This window comes from Apostichopus japonicus, chromosome 18 (assembly GCF_037975245.1).
Source record: "Apostichopus japonicus isolate 1M-3 chromosome 18, ASM3797524v1, whole genome shotgun sequence".
Classification (NCBI taxonomy): Eukaryota; Metazoa; Echinodermata; class Holothuroidea; order Aspidochirotida; family Stichopodidae; genus Apostichopus; species Apostichopus japonicus.
Window position 1 is genome coordinate 14,417,742 of NC_092578.1, and position 17,487 is coordinate 14,435,228.

The 17,487-nt window shown below is 38.3% G+C and overlaps 1 protein-coding gene and 1 long non-coding RNA gene across 2 annotated transcripts in view; one reads left to right on the forward strand and one right to left on the reverse strand.

Moving 5' to 3' along the window:
- The window catches only part of LOC139958443 (uncharacterized), an 81,696-nt gene extending 68,241 nt beyond the window's left edge, over positions 1–13,455 (reverse strand). Inside the window, exons 1-3 of the mRNA XM_071955526.1 lie at positions 13,266–13,455; positions 12,615–12,788; positions 6,163–6,366 (exon numbers count right to left, since the gene is read on the reverse strand). Of these exons, the coding sequence (XP_071811627.1) occupies positions 6,163–6,366; positions 12,615–12,788; positions 13,266–13,314 (427 nt within the window). The 5' untranslated portion in view covers positions 13,315–13,455. The remainder of the gene's footprint in view (positions 1–6,162; positions 6,367–12,614; positions 12,789–13,265) is intronic.
- Positions 1–17,487, forward strand: part of LOC139958476 (uncharacterized) — a 324,735-nt gene that overhangs the window by 306,162 nt on the left and 1,086 nt on the right. The window lies entirely within an intron of this gene.

Here is a 17,487-nt window from a genome sequence, read left to right on the forward strand (position 1 = left end):
AAGAACACGCATTCCATTAGATGGACAAGTTACTTAGTTTCATTATTAAACGTATGCCTACCTGCAAAGAATCACCGGAGCAAGTTGCACCTGTTTCCAAAATAATGGGTTGGTTACTTTGGTTTATAGTCTACCTTATCTCAAATAGGACTCTTATTTACTCATTTATTTATTCACTTATTGAATAAAAACTGGTGAAAGAGTAACATTACAATTTACGTCACATGTAAAATAGTATCTGTCATCAGTCCCAGCGTAGATTAAAATGTAAAAATGTATTTACTATTATCTATGAGAACTGAAAATAAGCATTTCATTCAGTAATCTAGTGACTACTTTAATATCTATGATCCATGCCATTAAATATGTAAGAGTAAACACATTAGTCAACATATTACCAAACTGTATTTAAAATCGTTATTTGTTTCCACACCAGTACATTTTAGATATGTCATCAAACGGCCGAAGTGCTATTATTTTAAGTGCAATGCATATAACTTATATGCATTGCACTTAAAGTAGCACATCGGCCGTTGGATGAAGGTTTCAGGTGTAGCAATTTTGAATTCTTAAATATTCTAATTATGTTAACATTTCATATCGCAATTTTGGAAGATTTGGAAGATACTTAGCTTTCAATCGCAATATTTTATGTCAAAATTCTGACGTTCATTGTCACAATTTAGGTGGTTCATCGCGATAATTCAAAACTTTATCTTGATATTTTTAATTCAACGTTTCATCTCACAATATTTCAGTACCGTCTCTAAATTCTAGGTTTATCACAACCGCTGGACATTTGATCTCGAACGTTTGTCGTATAATGTAAAACCTGTCTACATTTCTTCTAACAGAAATTAACCAAGTACCACCCGGTAGTAACGCATTTGGTCGAACACCTGCAGGTGGTGTATCTTGAATCTTTGGCGTTGTATATATCTCAAAAGACAACATTTTAGCTAGAAACTACAACATTTTAATACTATAATATCTACATTAAACTTGAACAATTTGACGGATTATGAGAATAAAAGAGATTAATTTTTTTTCAGTTGCTCAATGTGCGGTGTCAGCTTTTATGACTCTTGAGCTAGGAGTTGTCACTATGGGAATTTCAAGACACTTTGTCAAGACAAAGCTAGATTTTCGTCTGGAAAATCTGCCGGCAAATGCCCCATAACACCACATCCCCACGCACTCCCCTGTCTTCGCCTCCCATTGCACATTTCTGTCATTAAGGCCCCATAAGAAACTAATGCAGGACTAATATTTGTGCTAGCAGTTTTCTCTGTTCATATAATCCCAAGGGCATATATTAAAAAGATATAAAAAGTTGCGTGATAAAACAATGGTCAATTGTCAATCTTGGCCAAATTTGTGGCAAAAGATGTGTCGCAAACTACTCTTTATATCAGTTAGGTTTATGGACTGATAGGGAAATGCCAACCCCATATACCCGAAAATTTATTTACCCACAAATTTAGTTACTTTACCCCTGACCCTATGACGTTCACTGAGGTACTATTTAATATGCTGAGACACAACCTTGGACATGTTTGAAGACCATCGGTGTTATACAGTTTCGCGACACACCTGTTGTGATATTTTACACATCGAGGGACCAAATAAATAAGAATCAGAATAGAAACGCTTTATTGCGTGATGCCATCTCCCAGATCGTAATACATGAACGTACGGTGACCTGTATGGATCGCAGGTATATGCTTGTTACAACACCCACCACCTCCTTACACAAACATACACACAACCTGACACATTACGTCAACTTGCCTCTTCCCCCCCCCCCCCTCCTCAATGGAACCTTCTCCACGTATCCCTGCATCACCATGATGGACCTCTTAGTTCTCGTGTATATTCAACAACATACATTTCCATCGCTTTCTTTGCTACGTTTTCATTATATGCACATTATATGTATAGGGATGAGATAAGGATGATCTTTTGGTTATGAACATGCCATACTGATATAATAGCTGAAAATGTCATAACCATATAGAAAGTAATGGCGGTTTGACTGTCCCTTGTTTTTAAAGACTCTTACAGCGTTTTAATGGGCGTCAAATGTAAAAGATCATGAGGTCAGTGAGATCAAGGCTCATCTACTTATAACGTGGTGGATCTATGTTTATCGATGTGTCCCAGAATTATGATATCATAATGGTCATATACCCGCATTTTGGGATAAGATCTGGAACTCTATGGCTTCCGTACATGTTTCACATTGGGAATTTGTATCTGTAAAAAGTTCCTTCAATTGAAGAGTATGTATACTAAGAAATAAACCATTAAAAGATTGTTTCAGGTGTCATACATGTTTATGTTATATGAAAGAGGACAATAAAAGAAAGACAATGGTGAAAAAAAACTGTTTAAATATCTCTTTCGGTTAAAGAGATATTCAAGTGTAAAGTTTTATCACATTGTGTAGAAACTGCTAAAATCTGACTAGCTGTGATGTCACATCCTCACATTCCTGAAAAGTCTTTGTTTTTTCTCTTAATATTTTGTGAGATTTCATGACTTTCAACCAAAATATATGTCAGGAGATCACATATTTGTGAAAGGAAGTATTTGAGATTAAACATCTGAAGAATTTTTGATTATATTATTTTCAAATGTGTTAAAAAATGTAAATAATTTTTCAAGAAATATATTCACAAATGTTAAGGAAGTGAGGAAGTGACATCACACCCTCACAGTTAGTCTTTCTACACCAGTAGTTTTCAAAGAAGCTGTGATATCTTCAAAGTGTCATATCTCCTTAACAGCACATGCTATCATGGTAGTTTCTTCACTCTTCTTTTTGTCTTTTTGTGCTCTTTCATACATATCAAACACCTGAACCAATCTCTTAAAGTTTTCGAAATTTGACGTTATTTTTATAATAATTCTATTAGTGAGAACGGAAAATGGAATTTCTTTGGGATATTCTTTTGATGGTCAACGAGCCACTATGTGAGGAAAATGTATCTTCTTTCGGCTGAGTGTGTTATAACTGACCGGTAGTTACATGCATGGTAAGAAAGACGCAAACAATTCGTTGAAAGCAGGTTCCTTGATATGTTGTAATCTTATCCAATCATGCAATGCACTGAGCATAAGATATTGTGCTATATATCGACAATTTGTGCAAAAATGGAATAGCTGCCCACATCATACCTTGAAGCGCTGACCTGAAACTCGTTGGATTGGACTCGCTAAGATGTGGGGGGAGGGGGGGGGGTCGGAGTGGTACAATAGCGTGACACAATACGATGGGAGGACTTATGTTTTGTTTTTTAGGTAAGGGGTCAAAAAGCAGTGTGTGAGACGTAACTATGTGTGTATGCGTGTGAAAATGAAAATGTGTCACGAACTCCTCCAAGGGACAGATTGGCTTTAAACACAGTGAGTGTGTACATTCGTATGGGATGTCGTGTTCATGTTAAGTATGACGTTAAATATTCAAAGGTCAAACTACCAGTTACCAAACACAGACCTTTTGGGCTGTTAAGCGGATACCCAAATGACAAATTGGCCGAAATCTTCGAAACTGTGCGGGATATCAGACTCTGCAATTAAACAGCTCATTGTAAAACGCAAAAGATCACTTGATCATATATCGTCAATGGTCAAAAGGTCAAGGTAAATTTCAGCTAAATATGTTGTGGGAGCTACTTCTTGAAGGTAACTCAAACTTGGTGAGTATGTACTTGGCCATGGGACGCTGTGCCTACATGACTAAGTCAGGTCTCGGGGTAAAGTGTCTAAGGTAGCAATAATTGACCATTGACCATTTAATAAATACAATAATGACAAAACCCATGTTAAAATGTCAGAGACTGTAGATTTACAGTGTACTATTTAATTTAAAACGACAATGATCACATCGCCGATGGATATGTTCAACGGCTTAATTTCGGCAAGATCTCTGCACGTACTAATATTCAAGGCGGTAGTACTGCAAACTTGGTGGGTCATGTTGGTAACATTTTGGGATGAGATCTGTAACTCCATAGATTGCTTACTTGTTACGTTTGCACTAGCGTTTTATAGTCTTGGGGTCGAGTATTGCGAGCGTAGCGTTCCCACATCCTCTTTGTGAGAACCAGAGAAATGCGCATTTGTGCTAATGACAAGCACCTCTTTTTGAGCAATTTTTAATTGCAATTAAATGCCATTTTGTTGAAGAACCTTCAAAAACTGGAAGTTGTGGTAAAGAATGCACATCAAATAGTCCATATTGAGGGGACATTTTGAGGTGAAGTCACATGTCCTAGGTCCATCGAAGCTAATGCTCCCCAGCCCCATGTCCCACCACAGACTGAACCCTTTCCGTCAGTGGCGTAGGAAGGTACTTTTGAGTGGGGGGCTGAACACTGATTGTCCGCCTGGGGGAGGGTTCTAAGGGGAGGGGGTGTCCCCCTCCCCCTTTGGATTTGTTTGCACTTCCAGGTGGCCTCAAATGCAGTTTGGTGCAATATAGTACACTTCAACACCCACTCCATTTTGTAAATAGTTTTCACCTGGCCTTAGATGCAATTTGGTGCTCCAAATGAGATTTTTCATTTATTGAGATGTGAAAAAGAGGTTTTCTGACTTGCCAAGCGGGGGTGGGGGCGGAATGATACTTCCGCCCCACCATATTTTTCACAGGGAGGGTTGGCGCCCCGCCCCAAGCCCCCCGGGTTCCTACGCCCTTGCTTTCAGTCGCTTCTGTGAATGCTTACAGAAGATGTAAAACACATCTCCAAGGTATCATGCAGAGCTGGACAGAAACTGGGTGCCCTGAGGAAAGTTGCAAACAAATTGGACATCAGGGAACGAGCAACAGTGTACAAGGTTCAGGTCCGTAGCGTGATGGAGTATGCCTCTCTTTCATGGATGAGTGCCTCACCCACCACCTTAGGACTACTCGATCCAGAAGAAGGCCCTTCGCATCATTGGCACAAGTGAGGAGAAAGCACAAACTGAGTTGAACATCTCATCTCTTCACCAAAGACGTCAGGTGGCAGCAGCGACTGTTCTCTATTAGATGCACACCAACTCGTGCCCACCGGACCTAAAGGCAATGCTACCACAAACCTTTGTAGCTAGACGAGCTACACGCTCTAGCTTGTCGATGCCCGGCCATGCTTTCACAGAACCAGTTTCGAGGACAGTCTCCACTGGCAGGACCTTCATTCACTCTGCGGTACATGTATGGATAACTTTACCAGACAGCGTAGTTGGTGACATTTCTGACAACGGTGCTCAGTCCTTCAAGTGCAGGGTGCATCAGCATCTTATTTTCTGTGCCTGATGCTGTAGTAAGCCCCTCCCTTCTAGTTGTTCTAAGTTGCTGTGGACCACTGATTGGCCCATGTGGATTTCCTTTATAGTACCCTGTTGTCTATATTTGGTCTTGACTTCTGTCAATCTGCATGGGCTATTGTTCACTTTAGCATTTTATAAAAATAAAAATATATCTGGTTTTGCATTACTGATTTAGCTTTGTGAAGTATATTCTCGAGATATTTGGAGCGATGTGGTTGACATATAAATATGAATACAAATATGACCTTGTAATTTACGTGGAAGCAAGTCCGAGTCCATGTTTCCCATGTTTCGAGTTAACAAGTTTTGTTTACTCAGCTGTAACAAATTGTATTGATTTCCAGTATTGATTGACGCTCCGGCATACAAGTTCGAAGGAGGAATGTATTGGATCTGACATATAGTGATCGCATGTCGTTTCCCTTGCTTGTATAGTCTACGCGAATTTGAAACAAAGAAGATGTTGGAGTACAACAGATTTTCTTTTTAAGGTCAGATAATGCCAATAAACCCACACTCGGGTCCTTTCTACACAGCCTCGTCCGAGTCCAAGTCCTTTAAAGCAGCATTTTGCGTCCTTTTCTATGCTTTTCCTCAACCTCACTGACTCCACTATGCCATAACGACATACTTAACTAGCTTATCTACTTAAATCTTACTTCACATGGTGGCATAAAAGTCGAAAAATTTGCAACTTTCAACTTTGTTTTATTCAAGATATTAACCGTTTGAACCCAATAAACCTCGCCCATAATATGAATATTTAAACACTACGAACGTCATTGACCAATACAACACCATGCTTGATTTGTGTACAGTCTATATTGATTCCCAGATTTTACTCACCACTAGGTATACACGTCAGCGATCCATCACTCCAGTCACCATTGCCCAAGCAGCTTCGCTGAATTTCTCTTGTACCATCGATAGGTACGTTGCCGGAAGAACACGAGATCGTTGCAACTGTCCCAAATACTAATGTTGACGGATCTAAGGTGACATCTGCATTATCTACTTGAACTAGGGTTACATCACAGTAGTTCTCTCGTGCTTAATTGTAAAAAGAGAATTGAAAACTAAAAGTCAGAGAACTAAGTTGAATCAACTTTCATAAAATACCTTACCACGTTTGATCACTGGCCGCTATCCCTATAACGTCATATAGAAACACTACATCATATGCATACACACTCCAGGTTTTAAGTCCATCTGCCTTGCGGTTTATAGGAGTTCGTGAAAAGCGTAGGCTATATAATCGCACACATATAACATGTTACGTTGACCCCAACCCATCACTGGAAAGCCCCCCTACCTCTCATGTCATTTGCTAGTAACACGTACCGCCTTCTAATCACTGGCGGATCCAAGGGGGGCCAAGGGGGTCCATGGCCCCCCCCCAAAGGTGAGCCAAAAAATGTTTCCGAACATCCGCTAAATCATATGATTGGAAATTTAAAATTCGAAAGGAATAGCAGTGGTAGACTAGTCTAAACCTTTTCGTTTTCTGGTTTAAATCTAAATGCAGAGCTCCCAACTGACCCGCAATTCGCGGGAATTAGACCCGCATTCTAACACCCAAACCCGCTGACCCGCACAAGCGTCCGAAAAAACCGCATTGTAATTGTCAAGTATACATAAAATAATTTGCATCAATTTTTGACTTAGCAACCATCATTTCTTTAGCATTTAGCATAATAGAGTATAAAACCTCCTTTACAGCATCATTTGAACCTCAAATTAGCCTATATTTCTTTTCATTGGGGCGAGCAGCGAACATTTTCATGGCCACGGGAAAGAATGAATTATCACCTACTATTCAATTTATTGATGTTACACACAAAAAAATGCATATTTCTCCGAAAATTTTGGGTGACAAAAGCCTTTCTAAGTGCCACCATTTTACATGTAGGCATCACCAGGATTCCAACAAAATCAAAAGGGGAGGGGGACACCCCCTCCCCTTATACCCTTCCCCCAGGACGGCGATTCGTGGCATGGACCAGCATTTGCCTTCTCAAGAGTTGGGAGCTATGTAAAATGTATGCCATGGGCGGCGATCCTGGGGGGGGGGGAGGGGGATATATCCCCCATGAAAATGGGTGGAGGGGATGTACTACATCATATCCCCCCCCCCACCAAATGCCAGGGATAAGAATATTTTCATGCCTACATTTATGTATCATCGTGAATGTACGGCTCTTTTTTAGCTTCATTTCTCGCCTACCATAAACGCAGTGCGATCTTTTCAAATAAACCGTCTTTATCTTTATCACGGTATTGATATAGTACATATATGCACCCTCATAGTATTCATATAGGACCTATAGTAGGCCTATACACGTACATGTTCCCTCGAACAGCTGAGAATCTCATGTTACCAGGGTAATGCTTAATACACGTTTCACCTGGATGCCCTAGCAATCGGTACCTAGGAACGTAACTATGTGTAATTGTGTATTGCATGTGTATAGGCCTATAATAGCCTGCATGAGGCCATTTTCTTCATCGAATAATATAAAAGAGCTCTCGAACATTCTAACGTAGCGCCTGAAACAAGATTGATAGGGGCAATTTTCCCAAAATAACACCCGAAATTTAAAAAAAAAAGTATTTTGGATCCTGATTATGAGATATTTCGGACATGATATCCCTATTTTAAAGTTGGGTATATGCCTCTTGGAAACCTTGGGAAGTGCCGTTTCCTGCCATCTAGAGGGTTTGTAAATCCCCAAATTTTCTTGTACGCTTCGCGCCAACCCATGGTGGCGCTACGCTTAGATAGTCAACAAGGTCATATCCCCCCCACTCGGAAATACGGATCGCCGCCCATGAATGTATGAGCATGATGATTTACAGTTTAACACAATTTGGCAGTTACAGGCTGGTTGTAAGAAAATTATAACCCATGAGAAATAAAATTTCTTGAGAAAGATGATCCCAACTTTGTTTTATAAATATTTTAGAAAATTACACCTGGGAAACATTTTTTTTACAAGTAAATTAACATCACCATTGTACACTTTTGTCGCACCAAATTGCATCTGAGGGCATTCAGCAATAGAAAATTTTCCAAAGGGGAGGGGGCAACCCCTCCCCCATATCACTCTAATGCCACTTTGGCCCCTCCCAAACAAAGGCCCTGGATCCGCCAGTGCTTCTAATGCACAATAACACACCAAGTTTCAGTTAGCTTCCACCGCTAACATAACATAACATAACATAACAAGTAATATAACAATTAATATTTATATAGCGCTATTCCATCTAGATCATAGCGCTTGAGACACAGACACAAATTAGCATGGAAATAGGTGAGTCTTAAGATTACTACGAAATTGAGAGATATTGTCAGTTTCTCTTATAGTACGAGGGAGATTGTTCCATGACTGTGGACCGGCTACACTGAACGATTTCTGACCCAAGACCTTGTTCGTTCTAGGAACATTCAAGCGGGTTATGTCATGAGTAGAGCGGAGAGTTCTTTGAGGAGTATATGGTGACAGTAGATTGGATAAATAAACAGGTGCAGTATTGTTCATGGATTTAAAGACAAAAAGACAGAGTTTAAACTGAATCCTTTCCCTTATTGGCAGCCAGTGGAGTTCTTTAAGTGTTGGAGTAATGTGATCTCTCTTGGATATGGAACATACCAACCGGGCAGCATTGTTCTGCAATCTTTGAACTCTGTCCAATTCATGTTCCGTGGCACCAAAAAGAAGAAGATTTCCATAGTCGAGCCGAGAGATGACTAAAGCCCTGACGACATGATGGAGAGTTTCTTTATCAAGATATCTCTTTATTCTCCGGATGTTTCTTAACTGGAAATGTGTTCATTGACAGAGGCTAGATATTTGTTTAGTCATAGTCATATTTGCATCAAACATTATGCCCAAGTTCCGAACCGACTGTGTTGGTTCAATATGTGCATCACCGATTTTCAGTAACACAGGTGGCAGTTTCTGAAGAAAGTGTTGTGAGGAGGACATTCAGGGCGCGTTGCCAGGAATTTGCCAAGGGAGGGGCGAAACTGTAGATTCGGCATTGCAAACTATCTAAGCGTAGCGCCACCATGTTTAGCGCGAAGCGTTCAAGAAAATTTTGGCTGAAAATGCCTCCCAGATCGTTGGAAATGGCACTTCCCAGGCCTTGTAAGTTGCATCTTAGCAGTTTCTCTTTGAAACTACTAGCGATATCATAAAAACATTAAAAACAAAATATAAAAAATATGTTCAGGGGGGTGCGGCTGCCCCTTCGCACCCCCCCCCCCCTTGGCTACGCGCCTGAGGACATTAAGGTTTTACAAAATATGTAACTAGGAAGTGCGATATCCCGCCTCCAGTACATTTATAGGCAGAGATCAGATAAAACAATTACAGACTGCTTGAAACCGTAAGGTCAATCCTGGTGCATTATTTATAATAGCGTATAGGTTGATGTAGTTGTGTGAGAAAAGGTTAATGCAGGAATTTGTTCTTTTATCCACCACGAGCATATACCAAACCCGTCTTTTCCATGTTGGATAAGATGTACGATACCTATATTGGCGGCAGCGGTCAAACTCATATCAATGATTCAGATGGGGTGTCCATTTCCATGCCGTTGCCTACTGATTACTTTTGAACACAATTTGACAACAGTACCAAGTGTAAGGATCTAAACAACTTAAAGAATAACACAGAAACACTTCGGACTCATTGATGTGATTTTTAAACTTGCTCAATTCTTTTCATGCAGGGCGCATATAAAATGAGATGTATTTCGTACTGGTTTTGTGTAGCTATATAAAGCTGATCATCATCATTTTTACACGTATAGGCTATCGGTATTGATGGAGTTTGTGCATCTCGACTTATGCGAAAATGTGTTGTTGCTACTGATAATATTTATGACTAGACTTACTTGTCGGAATACATGACAATCCACAGACGCCATCGCACACACAGGGTCTGCCGCCAGTGGCGTCGCCAAGGGGGGCCAGGGGGGCACGTACCCCCCCCCCCCGGAAAACCTAGTGCCCCCGAGTGCCCCCCCCATCTGAGATTTGGGTTGGTAAAATTATATATATATATATTTTGTTATATTCAACTCGCATCATCTGAGTTGGTTTTTCATAAGGACAAAGAAGCACAGTAATTCGTATTTTCTTCAAATGAGTTGCACAGAGACAAGCAGAAATATTATACCTTTATTCTTCTCTCAGGTATTACTCTTCCAAGTTCATTCTATTCCTTTTTTAATGCAGTTGACTCATTGTCATGCTGCTTGTGTGCATTTGTCATATGGGTGAGAGTGTTTGTCTGCTGTCTGTGTGTGTCTTTTACCTCCCGTGAATTGGATGCCTGTGAAATGCCGAAAATCTGGACCTGCTGTGAGAAGGGAGGGTACTGCAGTATGTTGCCTTGGTCTGAGGTTGACAGGTTAGGAGCCGACGAAATGTGAGAATGTGAGGGTCCACAGGCACCATACTTGCCTATATTTGTGGACCCATATATTAACTCTGTTGTGTAGGGGGTGCAGAGGTCATTTGAGGTCAGATGCTTGTAGGAAAAAATGGCGAATGTTCACACCTGCATACTGAGCCATACTCGATGTGTGATCAAACTTTGGATTGCATGGTGAGATCCCTGATAGGAGCCAATAACGATGCTGGAACCTTTTACATCTTAATAGATAATGGGAGAAAACGAGAAGGACAAGAAAGGAGTCGGGGGTCATGCACACATTAATTCAACAAATGTAGGTTCTATTGATAGGGTTAGGCATAATATCGACAGCATGTGGTTCATATCCTCTGCAAAATTCTGCGCGTTGTTAAAATCATTACCTCAAAAATAGCAATTTCTGGAGATATCTTCAGATCGAATTTAGCATCAAATGTGGCACCATTTTGCATCTAGCCCATCCTCCGTATGCGAAAATTTTCCAAAGGGGAGGGGGACACCCCCTCCCCTTAGACCCCTCCCCCAGGACGGCGATCCGTATCCACCTAAGTGCCCCCCATCAAATGCTGGTGCCCCCCCTGTGCCCCCCCAGACTGAAAAGTCTGGTGACGCCACTGTCTGCCGCGTAAACAGTCGTCAGCGGTTACACATGTCTTCAAACATGTTCGACGGAGTGCCGTAACCTGTGCTGCGTCTCTATTGCATTCTGCAAACAAAATATTAATTATCGTTAGAATCGACTGAGAATTATTTAATAGCTTTAGATGTAAACTTAGAGTTACACATTTGAAAGATGTGAAAACCTCCCATTGGTGCTGTAAGCAACAGCCTGGGGATTGGGAAGAAAAACGCGAAATCAATACGTTTGACCTACATACCCACACACAAGAGAAGGATTCATGAAGCGTGGGGAAAATGAGATTTATTACACGGCGATCTGTACACGTTTGTACTATACTTACCTCAGGAAATTACTCTGAGTTATGTTATGACTTTGAGTCACTTCGATCATGGCAAGAAATATTCATGCATTCTTTTCTTTCGTCTAAGGTCTAATTCTTAAGAAGGGGTTCATGTGCCCACCCCCCCCCCCACCACCCACCTCGATCGTCAGTCGGAATGTTAACATTCAGTCTGGGAAATAGGCTAGCCACTCCAATGGATATAAAACCCCTTTTCAGACTCACACATAGATCAAGGGAATTATTAGCACAACCTTGAGAATCGCCTTCACCGACCCCCAGAAAACACCCCTCCTCTATAACAATCTTGATTAGCACCTGACCCTGTAATCAAGGTCGATGCCCTTACCACAAGAAAAATCATTGGTCGCGTTCCACTCTTTGGTTTCTAGACACTCCAGATGGGCGTTACCACTTAGTACGTATCCAAAAGAGCAAGAGAAAGTCGCAGTTGAACCAACTGTTCTGTTTACAGGGTCGTATATAACATTACCATTCTCCGGGGTTTCGAAAAATTCACAAACTACACCGAGAAAGTTTTCGGTTGGGCATTGAAGGGAGTTCAGAGGTTTTAAATTACAGTAAATACTTAACAGTTCATAGAAAACGATTATTAAATGTTTTGCTTTAACGTTCATTCCTATGTAACGTTATGTAACGTTCATCGCACACATACGTCACACTGTTTGGATATGTATATACTCCCTCTATTATACCTCCGTTATTGATGTCGCCTGGATATCCACAGCATTTAGCTGAAATAGGAAAATCAATGGCAGTATATTATTTGAAGAATTTCAAAACTTATCCTAGATGATAACCGCGGGCATTAGCTTTCGTTGGAATAACTAATACTTTAAATACATATTCATATAGGTCGCCAAATTCGACTCACCCGTGCATACAGGAACATCTGCGCTCCACGTTTCATCACTCTGGCAAGTGAGGACAGACTCCCCAATAAGGCTAAATCCTTGATCACACGAAAATTCCACTCTATCATTATATCCAGTTCCAGAACTATCTTTGCGAACATTTTCTGGTGCAACAAGCGGTGGACATTGTACAGCTGATGAACAAATATAAAGTAACAATCAAAATATGCAAACAGTCAGTTTTAGACTGATAATCCCTGATAAACCCGATATTTATATATATATATATATATATATATATATATATATATATATATATATATATATATTATTTATCATTGATAAACCGTGTCGCTTTAAGAATTAGAATGACTCAATATAGATCGGCGATCAAAGCAAAACACATCAACCAACCTGTAGCAAATCATTTCAATTTCCCAATAACTCGCTTGATCAGAACTAATATTTTGTATTATTTTATCATTGCGTTTTGCATGTAATACTAATATGGAAACAGTTAAGTCCATTTTTAAGACAGTTAAAAATCGGTACATTTGATAAAATTAAAGACAAAACGCGAGAAAGGCGGCTTTGAATGTTAATGAAGATGATACATAATATAGTTTAGGATAGAGATCAAACCTCTTGCAGAGTGGGATATCATTAATTACCTCTACAATTGATGACTTGCTCTAACCAACTCCCATCAACACATTGCATATAAGAGTTAGAGCCCGATACGTAACCGAGGTTACACGAGTAACGCAAACGTTCACCATTAGCGTAAGACTGTTTAACATCATGAGATGCGTTTTCAATATCTGGTGGATTTCGGCAGACATCTTTAGAAAGAACAAAACAGATAAAGAAGACGCTTACGTTTGAAATATTCTAAAACGAATCTTAACTTTGAACATTAAACTTAGGTAGGACTGCTTTTGAGCTTCTATATATTGCTATATCAAGCCAGGGTCTGGTACAGTCTTCAATATTCATCATTATATGATGAATATTATGATAATCATAACACTTGGGTAATATGCCCTCAATCACAGTTATACAAAGCCAATTTATACGCATTAATACACCAGTAGAATTACTGTGGTCAAGTAGAACGGACTTCGCTTCGTGACACAAGATCCGGTGTTCGATTCCTACCTTCACCAACAGGACGAAACCGGTCGTGAAGTGGAATTTTTCAGGTGTGTTATTCTTTATTGTTTTACTATATATTTGTCATACCACTTGCTACACATGCAATTCTTAGATATAAATATATATATATATATATATATATATATAAATGAAAATCGTAATGAGTTGGAAAATCAAGAATAGTGAAAAAACTTTCAGCCTCCACCGGGATTCGAACCACGGGCCTCCCGCTCTGTACTCGGACACCCTAACCACTAGGCTATGGACGCTGATTGTATGTCCAGAGGTTCGAAACCGGTAAGGAAGATCGTAATTCCACTGTAGGCGTTTGTCACCTATATATCGAACAATACTAGTTCTGTTTTTCGTGACATATTTTGCCCTACTCTAGAGATCAATATATATTTTGCCCTACTCTATATATATATATATATATATATATATATATATATATATATATATATATATATATATATATATATTATATATATATATTTATATATATATATATTTATATATATATATATATATATGTGGACATACATAAATATATATATATATATGTATATATATATATATATATATATATATATATATATATATATATATATATATATATATATTTATATATATATATATATATTTATATATATAATATAACGAAAATCCACGTTTACTCCAAAAGAAAATATTATTAGAGAAAACCAGAGAAATAAGATATGACTCATAATTGACAAATAAGGAGTTGAGCCGTGAGGACTTATTAAAATACAAGTCTAAAAGTCCCAACACACGCATTCCGTTCGTTACCAGTTACAACCCCCTCATCAAATCTTTCATTCGCTCCATCAAACAGGAATTTGCTGTATTTCAAGACGATCAGTCTGTAGGAGAATCGTTTAAGGTACCCCCCATGCTAGCATTTCGTCAACCCCCCAACCTTAAATTTCTTCTCACTTCCCCCAGACTCCCCCGCTCAGTTTCCACCTCCGCAGGCAATTTTCCTTGCGGTAAACCTAGATGCCAAATATGCCCCCATATTACCCCAGGCACCGTGGTCAAGATTCCCAATGTTGACTTTAGTCTTAGACCCCCTTCCCTCTCTTGTGATTCTATTAATGTTATTTACATTTTCTATTGTGTACTTTGCAAAGAGGGCAATTATGTAGGTGAAACAGGCTCCCGATTCCGCTTATGTTTTAATAATCACAAAAAATCTATTCGTGATAATTTTGCAGGATTCCCAGTGTCCGAACATTTCAATCTTCATGGTCATTCTCTAAAAAACCTAAAATGTATTTTAATTGCCTCGAACTTCAAATCAACTACTGAACGTAAACGTAAAGAAATCGATTGGATCTTTCGTATTAAGTCTCACATCACCGGCCTCAACAAAGACTTGGGACCCCTTAACAACTACCAGTTCTACAAGCATATGTAATCCGTTCTTTGCTCCTTAATCCGCTTCCTGTATAGTCATGGTTTATTTGGTTTTAATTCCATCATTGCAACTTACACTTATCTAGCGTCATACTTTCATTGTGTCACATTTTGTACTTCTCATTCGACTGCCAAGTATTGCTGACGAAGGTCCCAGGGGGACCGAAAATTCCAATATATTTTCTAAAACTTACTCCTTATTTGTCAATTATGAGTCATATCTTATTTCTCTGGTTTTCTCTAATAATATTTATATATATATATATATATATATATATATATATATATATATATATATGGACATACATAAATATATATATATATATATATATATGTATATATATATATATATATATATATATATATATATATATATACATATATATATATATATATATATATATATATTTATGTATGTCCACATATATATATGAAAATCGTAATGAGTTGGAAAATCAAGAACAGTGAAAAAACTTTCAGCCTCCACCGGGATTCGAACCATGGGCCTCCCGCTCTGTACGCAAACACCCTAACCACTAGGCTATGGACGCTGTTGTCCAGAGGTTCGAAACCGGTAAGGAAGATCGTAATTCCACTGTAGGCGTTTGTCACCTGTATCGAACAATGCTAGTTCTGTTTTTGGTGACATATTTTGCCTTACTCTAGAGATCAAACATGATGCTAACCAACTCGAAATCATTTGTGATTCCTAAAGCCGGATCTCGAAAGAGATACTTTGAACAGACTTTATATATATATATATATATATATATATATATATATATATATATATATATATATATATATATATATATATATATATATATATATATATATATATATATATATATATATAGAATATAACAGATAAACAAGCGAATATTTTAACAACGACACACTGCTATATTTCGGAGTGGTCACCACTACATCGTCAGGCAATTGTAAAAGTCAAATTACGTCTAATGTATTTTGACTTTAAATGGTTACCCTAGGAAGTTGTTGCACGAAATGGAAAAGTATACTTATAAATTAAGAAAACAACTGGGCATGGGTCCTGTAATTAAATTAGATCATGGGGAGACCCAAGTAAATACTGTTTATGTTAAATTACCATATTGTGGCCCCAGCAGTGATAAACTCGCTAAGACTTTAGGTAGTTACATTAAGGGGTTGTATAATGATAATATACATATCAAAATAATTTTTCTGTAAAAGAAAATCTCTGCTCTGTTCAATTTCAAGGATGCCTATAAGTTAGATTATGCCAACAATATTGTTTACAGGATTAACTGTGATTCCTTTTATGTCAGAGAAACCAATAGACGGCTTAAGGATAGGTTCAACGAACATCTGATGAGCTCCTTTGGTGGTCAGAAAGGCGCTATTAACCTTCATTGTACTGCGCATAAACATCATCTGCCTACTTTTGTTGACCATTGTGCCACTATTGGTAATGAACCCCAGTGGTTCAGGAGGAAGATTATAGAGAGTCTCCTAATAAAAGACTTAAATGCTGACCTAAATAGAAATGTAGCGAGCTACGGGTTGGAGCTATTCTAATCCCTATTTACTTTTTATTGCTGGTTCTATTCATCCCTAAGTTAAAAATATTCACTAAAAAATTTGCTGGTTGTTCTAATCATTCCTAGTTTAAAAATCACTCATGCTTATCACTATTGTCGTCTTCGGATGTATATTAGCCCTTGTATTTAATTGATCTTGTACAATTGCCTGACGATGGAGTGGTGACCACTCGGAAATATAGCAGTAATATATATATATATACATATATATATATATATATATATATATATATATATATATATATATATATATAGGAATAACGGAAAAACTGTTAAACAACTATGCTGCATTTAGAGAAAGGCTGGATCTCGAGTGAGATACAATAATTGAATTAGGTAAGTGATTGGAAGTAAAACAGCCAATGTTTGGTTTTTGCAGAGCTTTCGAGCAAAACTAGCTCTTCTTCAGTGCATGATCACCGAAAGTGACAAGGAGTAGCAGGAATTGAAACTGTTTTATAGAGAAGATGTCGGCATGGTTGTAAAGGCAAAGCGACTTACTGATTTCTGCTGAATTGAGCAGAAGTTTTAGAAATTCGGATTATTTTAATCCGCGTCGGGTTATTTTAATCCGATTCCGTCGTAATTGTAAAGGAATTGTTTTGGTTTATCTGGGACGGCAAATCGTATATATATATATATATATATATATATATATGAAAGAGCCAATGTTATATATATATATATATATATATATATATATATATATATATAT